The sequence below is a fragment of the Pieris brassicae genome, chromosome 5 (assembly GCF_905147105.1).
Source record: "Pieris brassicae chromosome 5, ilPieBrab1.1, whole genome shotgun sequence".
NCBI classification, from domain to species: Eukaryota; Metazoa; Arthropoda; class Insecta; order Lepidoptera; family Pieridae; genus Pieris; species Pieris brassicae.
Genome location: NC_059669.1, coordinates 9,981,419 through 10,000,000, shown reverse-complemented (window position 1 = coordinate 10,000,000; position 18,582 = coordinate 9,981,419). Strand labels below are relative to the sequence as shown.

The following is an 18,582-nucleotide window of genomic DNA, read 5'->3' as shown; positions in this document are numbered from 1 at the left end:
TATTGATTTTTTACCTTCAATTAATGTATGAATCTGTTTATTGATGTTATTATCTTAGTATATTTTTTTTAATAGTACAAGGGGCAAACGGGCAGGAACCTGATGTTAAGTGATATCGCCGCCCATGGACACTTTCAATGCCAGAGGGCTCGCGAGTGCGTTGCCGGTTTTTTATAATATATAATTTTTGTTAGCAACGAAATAAATAAAGGCAATAAATTATACATAGTGTCCTTCAAGAAAAGAGCGTAGCAATTCTTAAAACGCCGCCCATGGACACTGTCAATGCCAGAGGGCTCGCGAGTGCGTTGCCGGCCTTTTAATTCGTATTCGTTTATACATACGGCAAATATTTTTCCGCAATAATCACACGTGTAACTTTGCTTGTTAGGTTGGTGGTCCTGCTTGTGCATGTACAACGATGATTTGTATTGGAAAGACTTCCCGCACTCCGTACATTCGAAAGGATGACGACCAGGGTGCCGAAGTAGGTAGTGGAGTTTCCTAAAAATTACGATTTTATCAGTAAAATATTAACTGCCAAATGTTAATGTTTCCATGCAAGAGTACCACATTACTTATAATATTGTTATGAAGTAGGTTATGGGTTGACATGTTTCTAGAATTTTGCCACCAGTTAGAGACATTTTCAGCAAGCTGAAACGTTTCAGACCGTTTCAGGAGAGGCTCTATCACATATTAGATAATTGTAATTTGCATAATATTAACCTCGTTTTCGAGAGGCTGAAACATTTTGTTAGACAGTTTCAGAGCACGTGTAAAATAATCACTGATTTTGGTTTGACAGAAAGATTTTAATGCCTAATGCATTTAAAATAATTTCAACATAATTCAACTTTTGCAGTGCGTCTTAGCTTTGATCCAAAGAAGCTACATAGTGTCTTAAAATTATTAACAACTGATAATGCCTGGGCGTTTGACTTGACTCATCTTCGTCTTCATCATTATCACTTAGTGCCTCGTTTTGTGATTGAACTTCGTATGGTGCTACATTGTCATCAATAGAATTATATCCAGGAAAACCCTGAAGTATCTCGGATTCTTCACGAGCAGGCGGGGGGCCTTTCTGACGGCTCTCGTTAGAGCGCTCGGCTAGAACTCTCGGCTCGGGCTCGGACGTATTAAACGGTATGACGAATCGTATTAAGTGTTACAAATGTATGAAAATAAGTCTCAAGTTGCAGAAACTGGCGTAAAGTGGCGTATTATGCGAGAAATCGTATTAAGCGTGATCGTCTTAAACGGGTTCTATTGTACATATAATAATTTGTCATTTAGAATCTTATCTTTACGGTCAGTATTTTTATCCTGTTCTATAAATATATATATATATATATATATATATCTAATTAAACAGTTAATTGGCATTTGATTTATAAAAGACTTCTGGCGCATAAACGACGGTTTTAATATCAAATGAGGTCCTTTTATAGATAAAACAGTGGTTATCAGGGACCATAGACAAATTGCTTTAGGGCAAGCGTGACCCGATTTAAAATGTATGGAAATAACTATAAAACATAGAATAATTTATAAGTTAGAAAATTATTATTATCTGTAATCTTTCAGTTTATATATAAAACTATTTTTTTTAATCCCATACCCTTAATCAGTACAATATAATAATAATATTTGTTATTTATATTTTTATATGCAGAAAATTTAAGACAAAAACAGTTCATACCGTTCATCAGCAGTCTGTAACATATCTTTGCACAGTTTGCATTTGAACTTGCCAGCCGTGCCATGTGCAGCAGTAATATGGGTATTGCAGGATCTAGAGTTCGGAAATCGTCGCTGACATACATGACAGCTGAATACTTTCGGTTTCTGATCACGATTCGTTGAATGTACTGTCTGAAAATGAATAGAAGCAATGATATATTAACAAAATGCATTTAGTTGAAGACTAAACAAGGCCGTTAACAATGTGACTATAAAACTGGTTCAAAAATTTAATAGAACTCCTAAACACAATAATGCCAAATCAGTATACGTCATATACCAATCGATAATTTCACAAAATTTGGACAACGTGTCAAAAAAGCCTATCCTACCTATATTTTTTGGCGTCGGGACGTGACGACCCCATCGCCCACTGGTAAAATAACCTGTGACAGAGGTTATTTCACCAGCGCAATCAGTCAATCCCTTCCTAGTGGGAGTGCCATGCTGTTGCCTTCTGGCTTCAGGCAAACGGGCAGGCACGACCGGGGCAGTACCACTGTCTTTCAGAAAACCGGCGTAAAGTGATACAAAAGGTTCGCCTTCTTGTACTCGCGTTTCGTGCGGTGAGAAAGATTCCCGGAGCCCATCCCCCCCCCCTCTACAAGAAATATGAAGGTGCAGAAGAATCAGAATCTACCCCACACGCGCTTGCGGTGGAGAATCCCCCTCTGGGCGTCCACCACCGGGACACTCAGCACCCGGTGGTGGACGCACAGGCTGCCCTTCGTATTCTGGGGGGGGGGGGGGGATTCTGCGCTCTTTAAAAAAAAAAATATCGGTCTCGGGGCAAACGGAGCAATCCAACAAAGGCACCCCCATCCACACTCGCCGTGGACTTCACAAATATTAGGGGGCTCAACTCCAACATCCACGCTGTCCACTATCATTTAGAGACTGCGAAGCCGGCCTTGCTCTTTCTTACCGAGACTCAGATTTCCTCCCCGGCTGATACTTCTTACCTCTCCTACCCGTGGTACAAATTGGAACATTCATTTGTGCCGCGGGCTGGAGTTTGCGCGTACGTCCGAGAGGATATCTGTCCTCGACGCCTCGGGACGCTTGAAGGAAGGGACCTATCTAACCTCTGGCTGCGCGTAGACTGCGATGGCCATCCGCGATTCTACGCATGCCTGTATAGGTCCCATAGCGGAAATACCGAAACTGACCGACTCATTGAGCACATCCAAATGACTACAGATTCCCTGCTCGAAAGGATTCCTACCTATATCACTGCTTTAGCCTACGACTTGACGCAAATGGTCCCTGCGATTACGCGAATACCAGATGTGGATGGTCATAAACCTTCTTTATTGGACCTTCTGCTGACTTCACATCCGGAGACCTACCAAGTCTCTGTTGACCCGCCATTGGGTTCATCAGATCATTGTGTGGTATGGAGCATTGTGCCGCTCACGCGCCCTTTACGGCCTAGCTTTGCGGGCTGTCGCCGTGTGTGGCACTATAAGTCAGCAGATTGGGACGGGATGCAGTCTTTTTTTGCGTCCTACCCTTGGGGGCCCATTTGCTTTTCGTTGAGTACTCCGGATGCCGTCGCTGACTCTGTCGCTGATGTGGTCCTGCAGGGCATGGAACTTTTTATTCCATTCTCTGCGGTGCCGGTCGGTGGCAAGTCCCAGCCTTGGTTTAGGCGTTCGTGCAAAGAGGCTTTGCACCGTAAGCGTGAATACTTTAAAGCCTGGGCAGAAGCGGCGACATCCTGTGATGCGGCTATCGGCGAACGTAAAAAAGCATACAATTCAGCCTCTAGGTCCTTCAAACGGGAAATCGCTAAGGCAAAGTCAGAGCATATTGCCAGGTTTGGTGAGAAATTGGCCCACCTTCCTTCGGGAACTCGAGCCTTCTGGTCTCTTGCCAAAGCTGTCCAAGGGAATTTCTGTCAGCCCTCTATTCCACCACTGCATAGGGAAGATGACTCACTGGCCCATACTGCAAAAGAGAAGGCCGATCTTCTAGGCTGTCTCTTTGCGTCGAACTCAACTTTGAATGATCAGGGGAAGGAACCACCGACATTATTGCGGTGTGATACTACGATGCCTGAAGTTACATTCCGGCAACGTGCTATCCGTAAACATTTATTTTCCCTGGACATCCATAAGTCGAGCGGGCCTGATGGCATCCCCCCAATTGTGCTGCGTACTTGTGCTCCTGAGTTGGCTCCGGTCCTAACGCGCCTTTTCCGGTACCTGTACTCCCTCAACACCGTTCCGAAGTGCTGGAAGACAGCTTTGATACATCCGATCCCTAAAAAAGGCGATCGCTCTGATCCGTCCAACTATCGCCCAATCGCAATAACCTCCTTGTTCTCCAAAATAATGGAAACCATTATTAACGGCCAGCTCTTGAGGTATCTAGAGGGCAGCCAGCTGATTAGCGATTCTCAGTACGGCTTTCGTCGTGGTCGCTCAGCTGGTGACCTCCTTGTATACCTTACACATAGGTGGGCAGAGGCAATTGAGTCCAAGGGGGAGGCGCTGGCGGTAAGTTTGGACATAGCGAAAGCCTTCGATCGGGTGTGACATAGAGCACTGCTCTCGAAGCTTCCAGCCTATGGGCTCCCCGAGAAATTATGCAACTGGATTTCCAGCTTTCTCGCTGATCGGAGCATTAAGGTCGTCATCGACGGAGCATGCTCCGACCTTAAACCCGTCAATGCTGGTGTCCCACAAGGCTGTGTCCTACCCCCGACCCTGTTTATTCTGCATATTAATGATATGTTGCAACTTAGCAACCTTCAATGCTATGCGGACGACAGCACTGGGGATATTTTTTACACGGGCCGGGCAGGTATTTCTCGGGCTGTTGTTGATGAGTGCCGGAACAAACTTGTGTCTGAAGTCGAAACTCTTTTACGTGGAGTCTCGGACTGGGGTAGACTAAATCTAGTCCAATTTAGCCCCAAGGAGACACAAGTATGCGCGTTTTCCGCTAAAAAAACTCCCTTTGTCGCTACTCCCCTCTTTGAAGGCACTCTCCTTAAAGCCTCAGCTAACATCAGAATATTGGGCGTTGACATATCGAATAGCGTCCAGTTTCGCGGTCATTTGGAAGGGAAGGCTAAATTAGCCTCCAAAAAGCTTGGTGTGCTCAGCAAGGCGAGACGGTACTTCACTCCGGGCCACCGCTTGCAACTCTATAAAGCGCAAATTCGGCCCCACATGGAATACTGTTCTCACCTCTGGGCGGGAGCTCCCCAGTACCAGCTCCTTCCACTAGACCGTATTCAACGAAGAGCGGTTCGAATCGACGACGACCAATCACTTTCCGTGCGGCTTGATCCCTTGGCGTTGCGTAGAGATGTTGGGTCCCTCTGCATCTTCTACCGCATTTACCATGGGGAGTGTTCAGAAGAGTTGTTCGGTCTAATACCCGCAGCTGAGTTTCATTATCGGACGTCAAGGCAAAATACAAAATACCATCCGTATCACCTCGACGTCCGTCGTTCCACAACTGAGCGTTTTCTAAGGCAGTTTTTGCCGCGCACCACCACTATGTGGAACCAGCTGCCCACTGAAGTATTTCCGAACCAATTCGACTTAGGGTCCTTCAAGAAAAGAGCGTACCAATTCTTGAAAGGCCGGCAACGCACTTGCGAGCCTTCTGGCAATGTGAGTGTCCATGGGCAGCAGTATCGCTTCACATCAGGTGAGCCTCTTGCCCGTTTGCCTGCTATTACATCAATAAAAAAAAATAAAAAAACATATTTATTTCCATACACATTACGTTCACTCATTAATTCACACTGTTAAAAATTAGTTCTTTTGCAAACAATAATTATTAAATAATTAAATATTAAATGAGCTGGCAACCCTGACCTGGTATTTTATACTTAAAAGGACTCCCAAATTTTACACATTGTATATTCTATTTATTAGTGGTAAATTATTATTCTAACCCTAATTGAAAGCCAAGGGCTTTTTTTGTTTTCTGTGCAATTAGCACAGAAAACAAATATTTACCTTAACATGAACCTTTAAAGATTTCTTCTGACTTAAGGGCCGGAATACACAAGTATCTAGTGAACAATATAACTTCTTAGCCTCAGGGTGATATTCTTCGAAATGGTTCCTCATGTCTTCAATATTAGAAATAACAAGGCAACACAAACAACATTTCAATAAGTAGGTTGCTCTGGTCTGTTCATTTATATGCTTTTGGATGTAATGGTACACAAACCACACCTAAAAATAAACTTTCATTTACATTCAAAGTTAAACTTCAAAGTTGTAAACCATTTCTTATTAGATAGTTTATTCTTTATACAATATTTTTTAGAATTTACTGAGCTTTAGAATAATATACTGAGAATCATTATTTAATACTACAGGTATGTCTCATATTTAGTAGTAGAGAATTTTTATTTTAATTTGTTCAAGTTCATGAAGATAATCTACCAAGCAACAAAATTAAAGAAATTGCCAAATAAAACTTTTTGCTCTAATATTACTTAAACATACCATAACATACCTTATCCCCAAAAATTAATGAGCAATCCTCACATTTATAAAAACTTTCTTTATATTTTTCAAAATGTGAATTAATCTGGTGTAGTTCTCTGTCTTGTTCATTCCAGAATAACATTGGACAAAGTCTACATTTAAAACCAAGATGTGGGCTAAAGCAATTTTCAAACTCTAATTGGTCCCAATGGTCGGTTAAATGCTGTCTAGTCAGTTCCCTGTTATTAAATTCCTTGTCACAAAACTGACATATCCACAGATCTTCGAAATCACCCAACTCCTGAAGAGTATGCGCTATTAATGCATAATTTGTGTCAAACGAAGCTAAACATACCCTACAGGAGTATAATTGCTCAGTTTTTACAGAATGCATCTTAGTCATGTGCATGGTAAATGTTGGTGCATCTTCAAAAACCACTTTACATAATTTGCATTCTAAGTCAGTAAAATCTGATTTGCTACCATAATCTACACTTGAAAAGTCTGGTACCACTCCCTCATCTATATTTTTATAAACTTTTGAGATATAGTCAAAATAAGCATTATCTAATAGGAGAATTTCTGTTAAGGTGATATCGAAATCTATTTCTCCACGATAGTCAATACACTCTTCATTTTGACTTTCATTTAAGCTTTCACTTTGGTTTTCCTCCTTACTAGCTTCTTCAAGGACTTTAATATCTTCATCATCACTGTGTGCTTCCGTTTTTATTTCTGGTACAAGATCAGATAACTGGATTTGTGTTTCTTCTACCTCATCATTTTGTTGTGGCATTGGTGCTTCCAAATCAACATAGCCATATCTAGTTTGACCACTTAACTCGGAATCCAAAAATTGTGAACTTATGTCAACACCTTTTACAGTAAATGGTGGATCTTTCCCAGAGACTAAGCTAGCGAGGCATTTAAGTGTAAAGTGATGGTAGCCCATATAATGGCTGAAGAACGCTGTTAAGAGATTTTCTGTTTTTGAACATAGAACACAGGAAAAAATAGCATCATCTGGGTCCAATTCCCACAAGGTTCCATAAACACCTGACGCATTAGTAACATTATGCTTTTGGAGGAGATGGGCATCATAATTAGTATCTGCAGAAACTCTAAAGTGGCAAAGTCGACAGTGTACGAGATTATGTTCACTTCTAAAATGGTCACGCAATAAATCTTCGCTTTGAAATGATGATACACATTGTGAACATGGCCAAGGGACATGAAACTTTTCATGTTCTCTCCAAGATTGTCTATCGGGTACAAAATATCTACAAATCAAACAAATAAATTAACAGATGAAATACAATAGTAGGTTGTATATATAAATGTTGCTACCCACTTCTTTTCACTCTTATTTAATAATCTTTGTGAAGTGAATTATATTAGTTATGTACAAAATAGGTAGAATTCACAAATATAATTGAAATTCATCAATAAACAAACCAACAACTCAATTATTTGTCTCAATATTATTTTGTCTAGATTGTCCAGTTTGAGATAAAGCTAGATTTCTTGAAAATGTCTATAATGAAACCATGGAAAAACTATCATGTGTGTGTAGTGTACTAACCTGCATATGCCACAAAAATCCTTCTTATGATTTAAAACATAGTGCAATATAACTTTTGGTCTGTTTATAAACCAATCTGGGCATAATAAACAGCTAAATGGGCCAGTGGTATTAAAATCTTTTAAATATAGCCATACATCCAAAGGTCTCTGCACAACAATTGGTGTCGCAGAAGAATTACGGTTTAATTTAGTTTTTAAGGCAATATTTTTTATTAGCCCGGTATTAGTGTCTTCTTCACATTCCCCTTCGTTTAAAATAGTAGCTGGATTCAACTTCTTCGCTGCCAAAACAGACAGTGGCTCATCATCGGATTCGTCGGAATCTAACATTCTTGTGGCTTTATAAATGTGAGTAACACTATAAACCAATTATTTTCGAAGTGAATCACATAACATCTAATCAGGGTATTAATAAATTTCCACTACGATCATAATACAAACTTTTATCCATTTGTGTTTCTTGTATCTATTGAGTGATGCCAACTTCTACCCAATTCAAATATATTTTTTAGTTTGTTGAATTTATATTTAGTTTAGTTTGTTGCTAGAGTTCTAGGCTTACTATAAATTGTATAGAATTGTATTTCAAAAAAATAAAAATCTCGTATAGATCTACCTAAAACCTCCAAAGACATCTTGATTCCCCTAAATATGGGGAGGAAACTCTAAGTTGGCATCACTCATTCTATTGGCTTTTGAATAAGGGATGGCGATCTCATAAAAACCCCCGCCGAATGGTCGCCGTGCTCCGCGCCTTTCTCACCGAGCGCACGTTTTTCGTTGCGACGGGAGAGGCTGCGTCGAGACCGCGACCCATCACGGCGGGAGTCCCGCAAGGCAGCGTGTTATCGCCCCTGCTGTACACCACCTATACCGACGACGTTCCGTGCCCCGAAGGGTGCACACTCGCCCTCTACGCCGACGACACGGCGTATGTGGCGACATCGCTGGGGACCTCGCACGCTGCCCGAAAACTCCAACGCGCTCTGGACCTCCTGCCAGAGTGGCTGGACAAGTGGAGACTCGCCGCCAACCCGGACAAGACAGGCAATTGCCTTCGGCCGGGGTAGGTTGCCACCACCCTTACGCTTCCTGGATAGAAACGTGCCGTGGAAGACGCCGGTCACCTACCTAGGGGTCACCATAGACCGGAGTCTTACCATGAAGCACCACATCTCCAGGGCTGTAAGGAGCGCCAAGTGGGCGGCGCACACGCTTCGCCCACTGATCACAGGCAACCTACCCCGCACCAAGCTCGCGCTACACAAACTGTATGTGCGCCCTCACCTCACGTACGCGGCACCGGCGTGGTTCTCCTACGCCAGGGAGACCAACCGCCGAAGACTGCGCATCGTGCAAAACACCGTCTTACGACGCGCAGTAAAGGCACCACGCTACGTGAGGAACGCCACCATAGCGCGAGACTTGCGGATGGAGTCAATCGACGAGTTCGTCGCACGGCTCGCGATGAGGATGTTTGATCGAGCGGACGCCTCTCAACATCCTCACCTCCAAAACATCGCACCGTGGCACTCCAGGCCGCCCGACCGATACAAGTACCCGCGTGAGCTCTTCTCCGCGGGTCCCGACGACTCCAGGGCAGCAGCTGCGGCTTCGACCGCTGGTCGCCTCGCTGGGCCTCCCCCGGGGCCACCGGGGGTCTCACCCGGCGGAGCTTGACCGCGAGCCGCGCTAGCTGCCCGATACCACCCATCATGACACCAGGGCCAAGTCGAGACTACTCCTTGGCCCCCTCATTACCACCGGATTTGACACTCCGGATATGACCCCATCGGCTGCGCGCAGCGGGTAGAGACTGAGTCTCCCCGCGCGCCTGCAGCCCTCACCAAGGGCTATATGCCCGCCCCCGTACCGCCCTGTATCAGCAGGGCGCGAATAAAAACACCACCCGAAGGGGGCATACGCCCCGAACAGGACAAAACACCCCCCTCGCGAGGGAGGGTGTAGCATAAACCAACACGCTCATAAAAACCTTCCTAGATCAGATACGAACCAATAGATTTTCGGATCTATACGGATAATAATTATTAACCGAAAAGGTGGATTGATTTATTATATTGATTACACGTAGAAAATATGCAGATTCTTGATTGATCGCAAAAAAATCTGGATTGAAAATAATTCTTGATTATAGATCGAGTATAGAAAATAAATAGGACATGGAACTTTAATTATGGTAAATTTAAGTAGGATATGGAACTTTAGTAACTTTGTTTTTCTGTATATTCATATTTTGGATATTATTAAAAGCATAAAAATGTAATATTAGCCTGTACAGATTTTATTTTTATTATAAAGTAAAGTGTAGTGTTGTAAAGTGAATGAAAATAAGTATTTTTAGTAGTTTTTTTTAAGTAAAAGAAATATAGTAATATGTAGTGTTGTTGAAAATTATCTTTTTAAACCCGTATCTTATAGTATAACAGAGTAGGTATAAAATATAGATAAAAAGTTAACGCATAGAATTATAAATCAAATATGTTCTATCTTGTTCAAAAAATATGAATACTTAGGCATTTCAGATTTTTTTAGTAAAACGTATTAGAAAAATCATGAAAGCATAATTTACTGAGATTTTTTCTTATAGAAAATCTTGACGCGACTTTTAATTAAGTACTTTATTGGTAAATGAAAACTCTCTTGTGGCAGCGTAACTGTTTAGTTTTTAATTTATGCAACCTGGCGATAAGTATTTACTATAGTTTTATAATGTGTATTTATCCATAATATACAAGAATATACAAATATTATATTTTACCGTCTAAGTTTTAGGCACTCAAACACTCCACAGACTAAAATAAAAAAAAGGTAAGTAATATACCTAATCATTAAAAATATTAAAAAGTAGAAACATGTCACAACTAGCTTATCCATTTGTTGCCTTTCTCATTTGGGATAAATTAATATCATCACTATCCCTTTGTTTTCTTTTCTTTGTTTATTTTTACTCGCGTATAGTTTCCCAACCTTTTAATTGAAACTGGCTTAAAGTTAAAACTATTGCCATAATATTAAAAAATAAACCTTGTCACAACCCCAAGTATTTTTTAATGAAGAAACAAATAATTATTTACTTATTGTTAGAATTAATTTGTTACATTTTAGAGAAAAATTAATTCGAAATGTAAATCTTTTTTTTTTCGAATGTGACAATGTCAATAAGAATACTTTTAATATATGCAAATATAATATATACCAATACTTATTCAGTTTAAATACCAATGAAAAAAAGATATTTTATAAAGCACTCCTGTTCGTGAATCATAACTCGTTTAATTTTTTGTGAGAAATGGAACGTTTTGCAAAAATATCTTGTCGCGGTGGCCATTTTATAGAAACAAAGTTGTCTATGGCAAATCCAAAGAAAGGTGAAGCTAAACAAAAGGCTAGAATGTAGATAACATTTACTAAATTATTAGTTAAATAATAAATAATTTTAACTGCCAATGCATAATTTTAATCCACATTATAATTAATGTCGATGTTTAGTATACAGTGATATAAGATATATTCGAAAGATGAAGTTCAATTGCATCGTGTAATGGTGGCCATTATAAGCAATAATAATTATGGATATTATTGGTGTACTACTTGCCAAATAACTGACTAAGAGTTAAGTGTTGTGCATTTAATTTTTGCAAGATCAAACAACATGTAAATATACAGTTTCTCGGCGTTGTGTAAGTGATTATAGTTCAGTGTAAATAGTCTCCTTACGATGGCCCAGAATCAAGGGGAGATTCAGGTCACACCGAATCAACCCGTTAATAAAGACAAGGATATTTATGCTTGCCTACCTGATATACGAACCAATGGTCCTTTGGGACCAGATGAACCGTGTCCTGGTGGTGAAGAATTGCGATGGGTGCCTGCGCAGGCTACTGATAGAGACTTGGTTATGTATTTAAGAGCTGCACGTTCTATGGCAGCATTTGCTGGTATGTGTGACGGCGGTTCACCTGACGATGGCTGCGTAGCTGCCAGTCGCGATGATACTACTATTAACGCACTTGATGTACTCCATGATTCAGGGTACGACCCAGGTCGGGCTTTACAAGCTCTGGTAAAATGTCCGGTCCCTAAAGGAATCGAGAAAAAATGGTCTGAAGAAGAATCAAAAAGGTTTGTTAAAGGTATCAGACAATTTGGTAAGAACTTTTTTAAAATAAAAAAAGATTTGTTACCCCATAAAGATACTGCAGAGTTAGTGGAATTTTATTATTTGTGGAAAAAGACCCCAGGTGCAAGCAGTAATAGACCTCATAGGAGGAGACGCCAGGCTTTGAGACGAGTTCGGAATACTAGAAATTCTAGAGCAGGAACTCCTAAAGAACAAACACCAGAAGCCACACCTCCTATACCAGAAACGAATGGTTCTCGTCCATCACCAAATCCAAAAGAGGGTGGTGAAATGAGTTCGGTAACGGAAGATGAAAACTCTGAGGATGACAGTGACTCAAGAGATGCAGGTGATCTTGCCAAGGCTGATAATGGTAGAAGTGGGGATAACCCTGAAGACTCTCCCAGCAGAATGAGGACAAGGAATAAGTCAAAGGAACAAACAACTCCTAATAAAAAGAGTCAAGAGGAAAGTGATACTGATGTGAAAGTTAAAAAACCAACTAAATCCTCAAATCATCAACCAAGTCCACAGATCACAAATATAGTAATCAATCCACCAGAAAAAATTCCCCCTTCACCAGTTAGTAAAGATCCAAAGAAAAAAGTTTCAAATGGAAAGGTGGATGTTTCTAAAGTTAAAAAGAGACTTCCTGAAGATTCTAAGATTGAAGGAATTATGGATGGTGATGTGCAAATGAAGAAAAAGAAAGCAGCCGAACCTCCTGAAAGTCCATCTGAGAGTCTCACTAATGACAGCTTCCCAGCTATGGATGAAACTGAAACTCCAGAGGCTGAACCGGAAGCCTGTGATTATAGCTTTAACAAGAATGATAAAGAGAATATTGAGCAAAATAAAGAGGCTGAAATAGAACAATCAATTAAACCTGTAGATGCACAAGTTAAAGTTGAACCTAATATTGAGCCCATCATAAAAATGGAGAAAGAGTCCTTGCCTTCTGCATTTAAAACTGTTTCTGAAAAAGATAGAGGCGCTTTAGATCTTAAAACCGATTCAAATTTAGTTAAACCTCTTGAGAACATAGAGTCTCGACCACTCACAGTGTTTCCAAAGACTGAACTTATTATACCTAAAGTCAATATGCCCACAGAAAGTATGGAGAAGATAAAAATCAAGGAAGAGATAGATACAGATGAACAGTCACTAAACTTGCAAAAAGAAGAATTTCAAAAAGACCCCCTGGCTCAAACTTATCCACCACATTCAATAAATCAAGTGAACAAGCCTCTTAACCTAGAGCACACAAACTTCTTTGTGAAAGATAGTCATATTTATAATCCTAAACTCAGCCATAACATTAAAATAGAGCCTGTTTCAAATTCAATATTCAGCCCTGTTAACATTACAAAAGATAGTAATTCTATTATTAGAAGTGCTAAAGACTTTTCAAGTGGTATGCCTTCATTCTCATACCCTCCAAATATAAATTTTTCTAATGATCCCAATAAACACAATCAATTAATTAACCCTTTAAAAACAGTTATAAAATTAGAACCCAGAGATGAAGCATCTGAAATGAAAAACCAGAATACACCTGAAATATTTACTGCAACAATATCTGGCAATAAAGTTGATTCACCAAATATACCTCGTCATGATTCTCTGCAAAGAATAAGTCCATCTCCAACAAGTGCTCGTGGATCATCACCACCTCATATAGAACATTCTTCAGGAATGAACACAGAACCTATTTCTCCAGCTAACACACAGGAAATGAAAGCACAAGAATCAGATCAAGATGAAAAACATCCCACTGACTTAAAAACTCAACCAATGCCTAAAAATGATAACCAAAATACTAATAATAGACCACCTATGTTCCCTGCACCAATAAGACCAGATAATTTGGGATTAAGGCCTTCAGAAGCACCAACTGTACCTGTGTCTGGACAGAGTATGCCTCCACCATTAAGTCAGCCCTCAATATCTGGCCTGCTACCTCCCGGTCCTCTGATTTCAGTCAGTGGAGGTGCAAGTAATGTTGGACCTTACGGATTTATGCCAGCAGGATTATATGGACATCCCGGATTAGAAAAACCAAATTCCTTACCACCTCTTATGCAACAAATGCCTCCATCACATAGCTTAGCTGGAGCTAGTTTAATGCAATCACAATCCAGTCAAAATGATCCTTTGATGCCACAAGACTTGAAAATAAAACAGGAAGTGCCAGATAACATGCCAGCTAATCTTTCAACACAAAATGTCACAGATCCTTTACAATCCCTTAAAGAAGTAAAAGTGCCTGGGTATCCCATCGGAAGTTCGATAGCACAACATTTAAGTTCTGAAAGAGATAGAGATTCAATGTCAAGTGTTGAAAACAATAGCAGACCTTCAAGTCAACCTACAAATGAGAATTCAAGCATGCAGAGTGCATTCTTGGGACCAAGAATAGAGAGCATAAAAAAAGAACCAGATTTTCTCCATCAGCCTCATATTACCCCAGTTTCTTCACATCAAGGGAGCAGCTCAGATTCCACTAGTGCCATTCCTCCTGTGAAGAGTCCTCACACTCCAACACCAATTAAGAGTCAGTCAGGCCATAATGGAACACCCAATCATCCCCACCCCTCTGCTACTACATCACCATTCTCCAGACATCTTACAAGCCCTTCTCAGCCAAGACAAATATCGGCATCTCCTGTGCAGCCAAATACACCAGTGTCACATTCAGCTCTAAGCCTTATGAATCCAACACCATTGTCCATTCCATCTACAATGGCAGGTCCTGTTATACATTCAAGTCAGCAACATGGCCCACCACATCCATTTGCATCTCACCTTCATCATCCTCACCACCCTCTACTACATCCATCATCAATATTTCAATTATCAGCAGCTGCTGCAGCTCATGCAATGCATCCCTATTACCCACACCCACATCCTGGATATTCAATGCCCTACCCATATCCATATGGGCCACTTCCTCAACCCCATCCTATACCTCCCATGCACCCTTCGGCAAGTACTCCAGGGAGGCATGAACCAATTAAGCCAAGTACAATTGAATCAACAACAATGTTAAGTGCTCATCATAGTACCAGCTCATCTGTTACAACACGGTCCTTGAGGGAGATATCAGAGTCATCAGAAGATCCTAGAAATCCAAATGCAACTACAGAAAGACATCAGTTGCATGAAACAACAATGACACATCATCATTCAACAAGCCACCATAGTGCAGTGCATACGAGTACAGAAAAACAGCCTAATCATGTGGGTGGTGGAACAAATCATACTCTATCTATTTCACACTCAACATCAAGCAGTTCGTCGCAATCTATACAACATAAAATTAATACTCAACAAAAAAGTAGTGCCCATTCAAGTTCGCCCCATCATTTGGCGGCAAGTCTCTCACAAACAACAAGTTCATCTTCAAGTGTTAATGTATCGAATAATCACACACATCACCACTCACATCACTTAGCTCACCATCCTGAAAGGCTCTCTCCAGCAGATTCTATGCTCTTAAGGCACCACCCTAAGATGCTGCCAGGCAATCCAAACCACTTAATGATACCACCTCCGTCGATGGGCCACCCTATGAGCTTAGCACTTCCACCAGGCCCCGGACCTAGCTCGATCGAAAGCTTGAGGCTGCATGCTCAGGCTGCAGCTGGGCTTCAAGCAGCTCATGCTAGATCAGGATCTCCCCATCAACTTGGCCCAGGACATCCACACTTAAGAGGGCCCCCTCGACCAATGCCTGAAGATAATCCAGAGTTAAAATTAGAAACTCAATCTGTACCAGAAGAAGAAGAAATTCCAAGCCCAGCCCATATTTCTCATGGCCCTAGCCCAGAACCTAAAATTGAAGATACTGAGTGTCATAGATCACAATCAGCTATATTCTTACGTCACTGGAATCGTGGTGATTATAATTCGTGTACGCGGACTGACCTTATATTTAAACCGGTGCCTGAGTCAAAGCTTGCACGCAAGCGAGAAGAGCGTTTGCGAAAACAGGCAGAAAGAGATCGAGAAGAACGAGAAAAAATTGCTCAACAAGCGCACAGAAAAATAGCAACACCAGAAAAACCTGACACGAAACCACCTTCACGAGGTGCTATAGAAACCATATCTTCTCCGTATGATAGATTTCCTCGCCCACCTGGGTACCCTGATTCGCCATCTTTAAGGCAGCTGTCTGAATATGCTAGACCGCATGCTGGATTTAGCCCTGGAAATCTTCCTCGACATTGTATGGACCCTATGCTGCAATACCAATTTAGTTCAATGTATGGTGCAGCTGGGGCGCGAGAGCGGCTCGAGTTGGAACACCTTGAAAGAGAAAAACGAGATAGAGAAATAAGAGAGTTACGAGAAAGAGAATTGAACGACCGACTAAAAGAAGAGCTAATGAAAAATAATGTAGGTCCGAGAGCTTTGGATCCTCATTGGTTGGAGATGCATCGAAGATACGGGATGCCTCCACCTCCACCTCAAGGTGCGATACCAGTTCAATTTGGCCTTTATCCGCCAGGACATGGACCGGGTGCTTTATCCCAATTAGAACGGGAAAGACTAGAAAGACTGGGTATTCCTCCAGGGGGTGGAGGCGGGCCACCACAAAATGTGCCCGTTAGCGGTGCCCCCCCTCATCATCCACACCATCCACATCCCGGGGTCGCTGCAGCCCAACTGGAAGCTGCTGAGAGGCTAGCTCTAGCTGCAGATCCAATGGTGCGACTGCAAATGGCGGGTATCAATCCTGAATACCATGCGCACACGCACGCTCATACCCATGCACATTCGCACACACATTTACACCTACATCCTGGACAGCAAGCAGCGGCACAAGCGCAGCAAGATGCCTTAAGTCTTGGACTGGGAGGAAGCGGGCCATATCGGCCGCTGCCACATCCTGACTTGCTCGGGAGGCCCTATGCTGAACAATTGGCCCAGCAAGCAGCAGCTCATGAGCAACTCCAGCGACAATTGCTTTTGGAGCGAGAGCGAGGCTTTTTACATCCTGCGCATCATGAGGACTTTTTACGACAGCAAAGAGAGAGGGAGCTGAAAGTGCGGGCACTCGAAGAAGCCGCTAGAGCGTCCCGCCCTTAGTACGCCGCGCGCCCTAAGCCCGACAACGACGTAGTCTTGATCGAGTAAAGGACGCTCAACAGACGCAAATGCCTTGTATAAATATTATTGTCAAGTGTTCACGCGGTAGTGATACGGGATTGAGGACCGAACTATTTAACTTTAAAGTGTGGCGATATCTGTAATTTAAACACACATAAGTTTATATTTTTATAGCATGGCAGTACAGTATCTTCTTTTCCATGCTCAAATCTATATATTATATCTCCTAGTCATAATTAAATATTATTTGTAGACAGATAAATGAGTCACACATTACTATTAATAACAGAGTGCTGTTAGTTTAAATTATATTATTTTATATATTTTAGACGTATGTAACATTAAGCAGCATACAAGTGAATGGACCATGTGGTTATAAAATTAATAATCTCAACACGATTATGTTCACGAAGTAAATATATTTTTTAACAAACTGTAAAGTGCTAGTAACTTTCAATATTTCTAGAATTTGTTAACTTCAAGTTGGCTACTTATATTTACATATCAATTTAAAAAAATTGTGTCAGATAAATCAACTAGAAAATTCTATCCTATTTGTTACTTAATTTTTGACAAATTCCGTGTCTGTAGGCACAACGGTCATTATATTTGATAATGACACACACTAACAGAAACATAACTTTAATGAGACTATTAATGCAAATTGTTTTGAATAATAATTTATTTTTAATTATAATAGACCCAGTTAAGATGTAACGCGATACTTATGTGAATTTTTATTGTAATTATATTTTATAGTATAGCGTAGTCTTGAAATGGCGTGGATATTTAGAACGAGTACAAACTATTTGAATTTTTTCATTTAGACACGAACAATACAATATAAAATATTAGTTACATAGTCCGAATTAACATTAGCTATTTACTAAAGGCTAAGACACATGTCTCGGTATTTCTTGATCCTTAGTTTTCTGCTATGTGTGTTAGCCTTTAGATAATAAAGATGATGTAAAGTTTTTTTTGTAAATGTAAAACTTGTTCTCACCCAATGTACACTTTCAAGTAATTTAATGCACTGCATTGTAAAAAAATCCATTTGTATCAAAATATAGAACTGTTAGAGTTATTAAAGATTATCATAGTTTGTAATAAATTAACAATGCTTTGTAGGTGTTATGTTTATAATGCCATAGTTACTTTCTGATATTTAAAAAGAGAAATGAGTATTATTTTTAGATACAAATTATATCTTTAAGAAGTTGCGTGTCGATTTAAAACGTCATTTATTTAGACAATAAGGTAAATGGATGTCTTAGTGCTTTTGTGTAAATTTTTTTGAATAATATATGTGGAAAAATTCAGTCTTGTTTTTATGTTTCATTAACACGTCATACCTTAACAAAAACTCGTTTGTTATGACTTGTTTGTTCTAATTTTGAATTTCGAGTTGGTACTTAGGTTTTAATCGAAACAGTTTCTAGGAAGATAATGGTATCATTAGATCGAGAATATATTATTGAATTTATCTATTTTCATACGATAGTTCAGCCTTCGTAGAGATAAAAACAAACGCTGCAA

The 18,582-nt window shown here is 40.6% G+C and overlaps 2 protein-coding genes across 2 annotated transcripts in view; one reads left to right on the top strand and one right to left on the bottom strand.

The window, feature by feature from the left end:
• The window catches only part of LOC123709703 (zinc finger protein 568-like), a 15,400-nt gene extending 7,086 nt beyond the window's left edge, over positions 1 to 8,314 (bottom strand). The window contains exons 1-5 of the mRNA XM_045661208.1: positions 7,789 to 8,314; positions 6,235 to 7,486; positions 5,727 to 5,948; positions 1,706 to 1,878; positions 345 to 504 (exon numbers count right to left, since the gene is read on the bottom strand). Coding sequence (XP_045517164.1) covers positions 345 to 504; positions 1,706 to 1,878; positions 5,727 to 5,948; positions 6,235 to 7,486; positions 7,789 to 8,120 — 2,139 coding nt within the window. The 5' untranslated portion in view covers positions 8,121 to 8,314. The remainder of the gene's footprint in view (positions 1 to 344; positions 505 to 1,705; positions 1,879 to 5,726; positions 5,949 to 6,234; positions 7,487 to 7,788) is intronic.
• Positions 8,315 to 11,170: 2,856 nt separating this feature from the next.
• LOC123710484 (arginine-glutamic acid dipeptide repeats protein-like) lies at positions 11,171 to 18,546 on the top strand. The gene has a single exon (XM_045662419.1). The coding sequence runs from the start codon at positions 11,530 to 11,532 to the stop codon at positions 17,020 to 17,022; it is 5,493 nt and encodes a 1,830-aa protein (XP_045518375.1). The 5' UTR covers positions 11,171 to 11,529; the 3' UTR covers positions 17,023 to 18,546.
• The last annotated feature ends 36 nt before the right edge of the window (positions 18,547 to 18,582 follow it).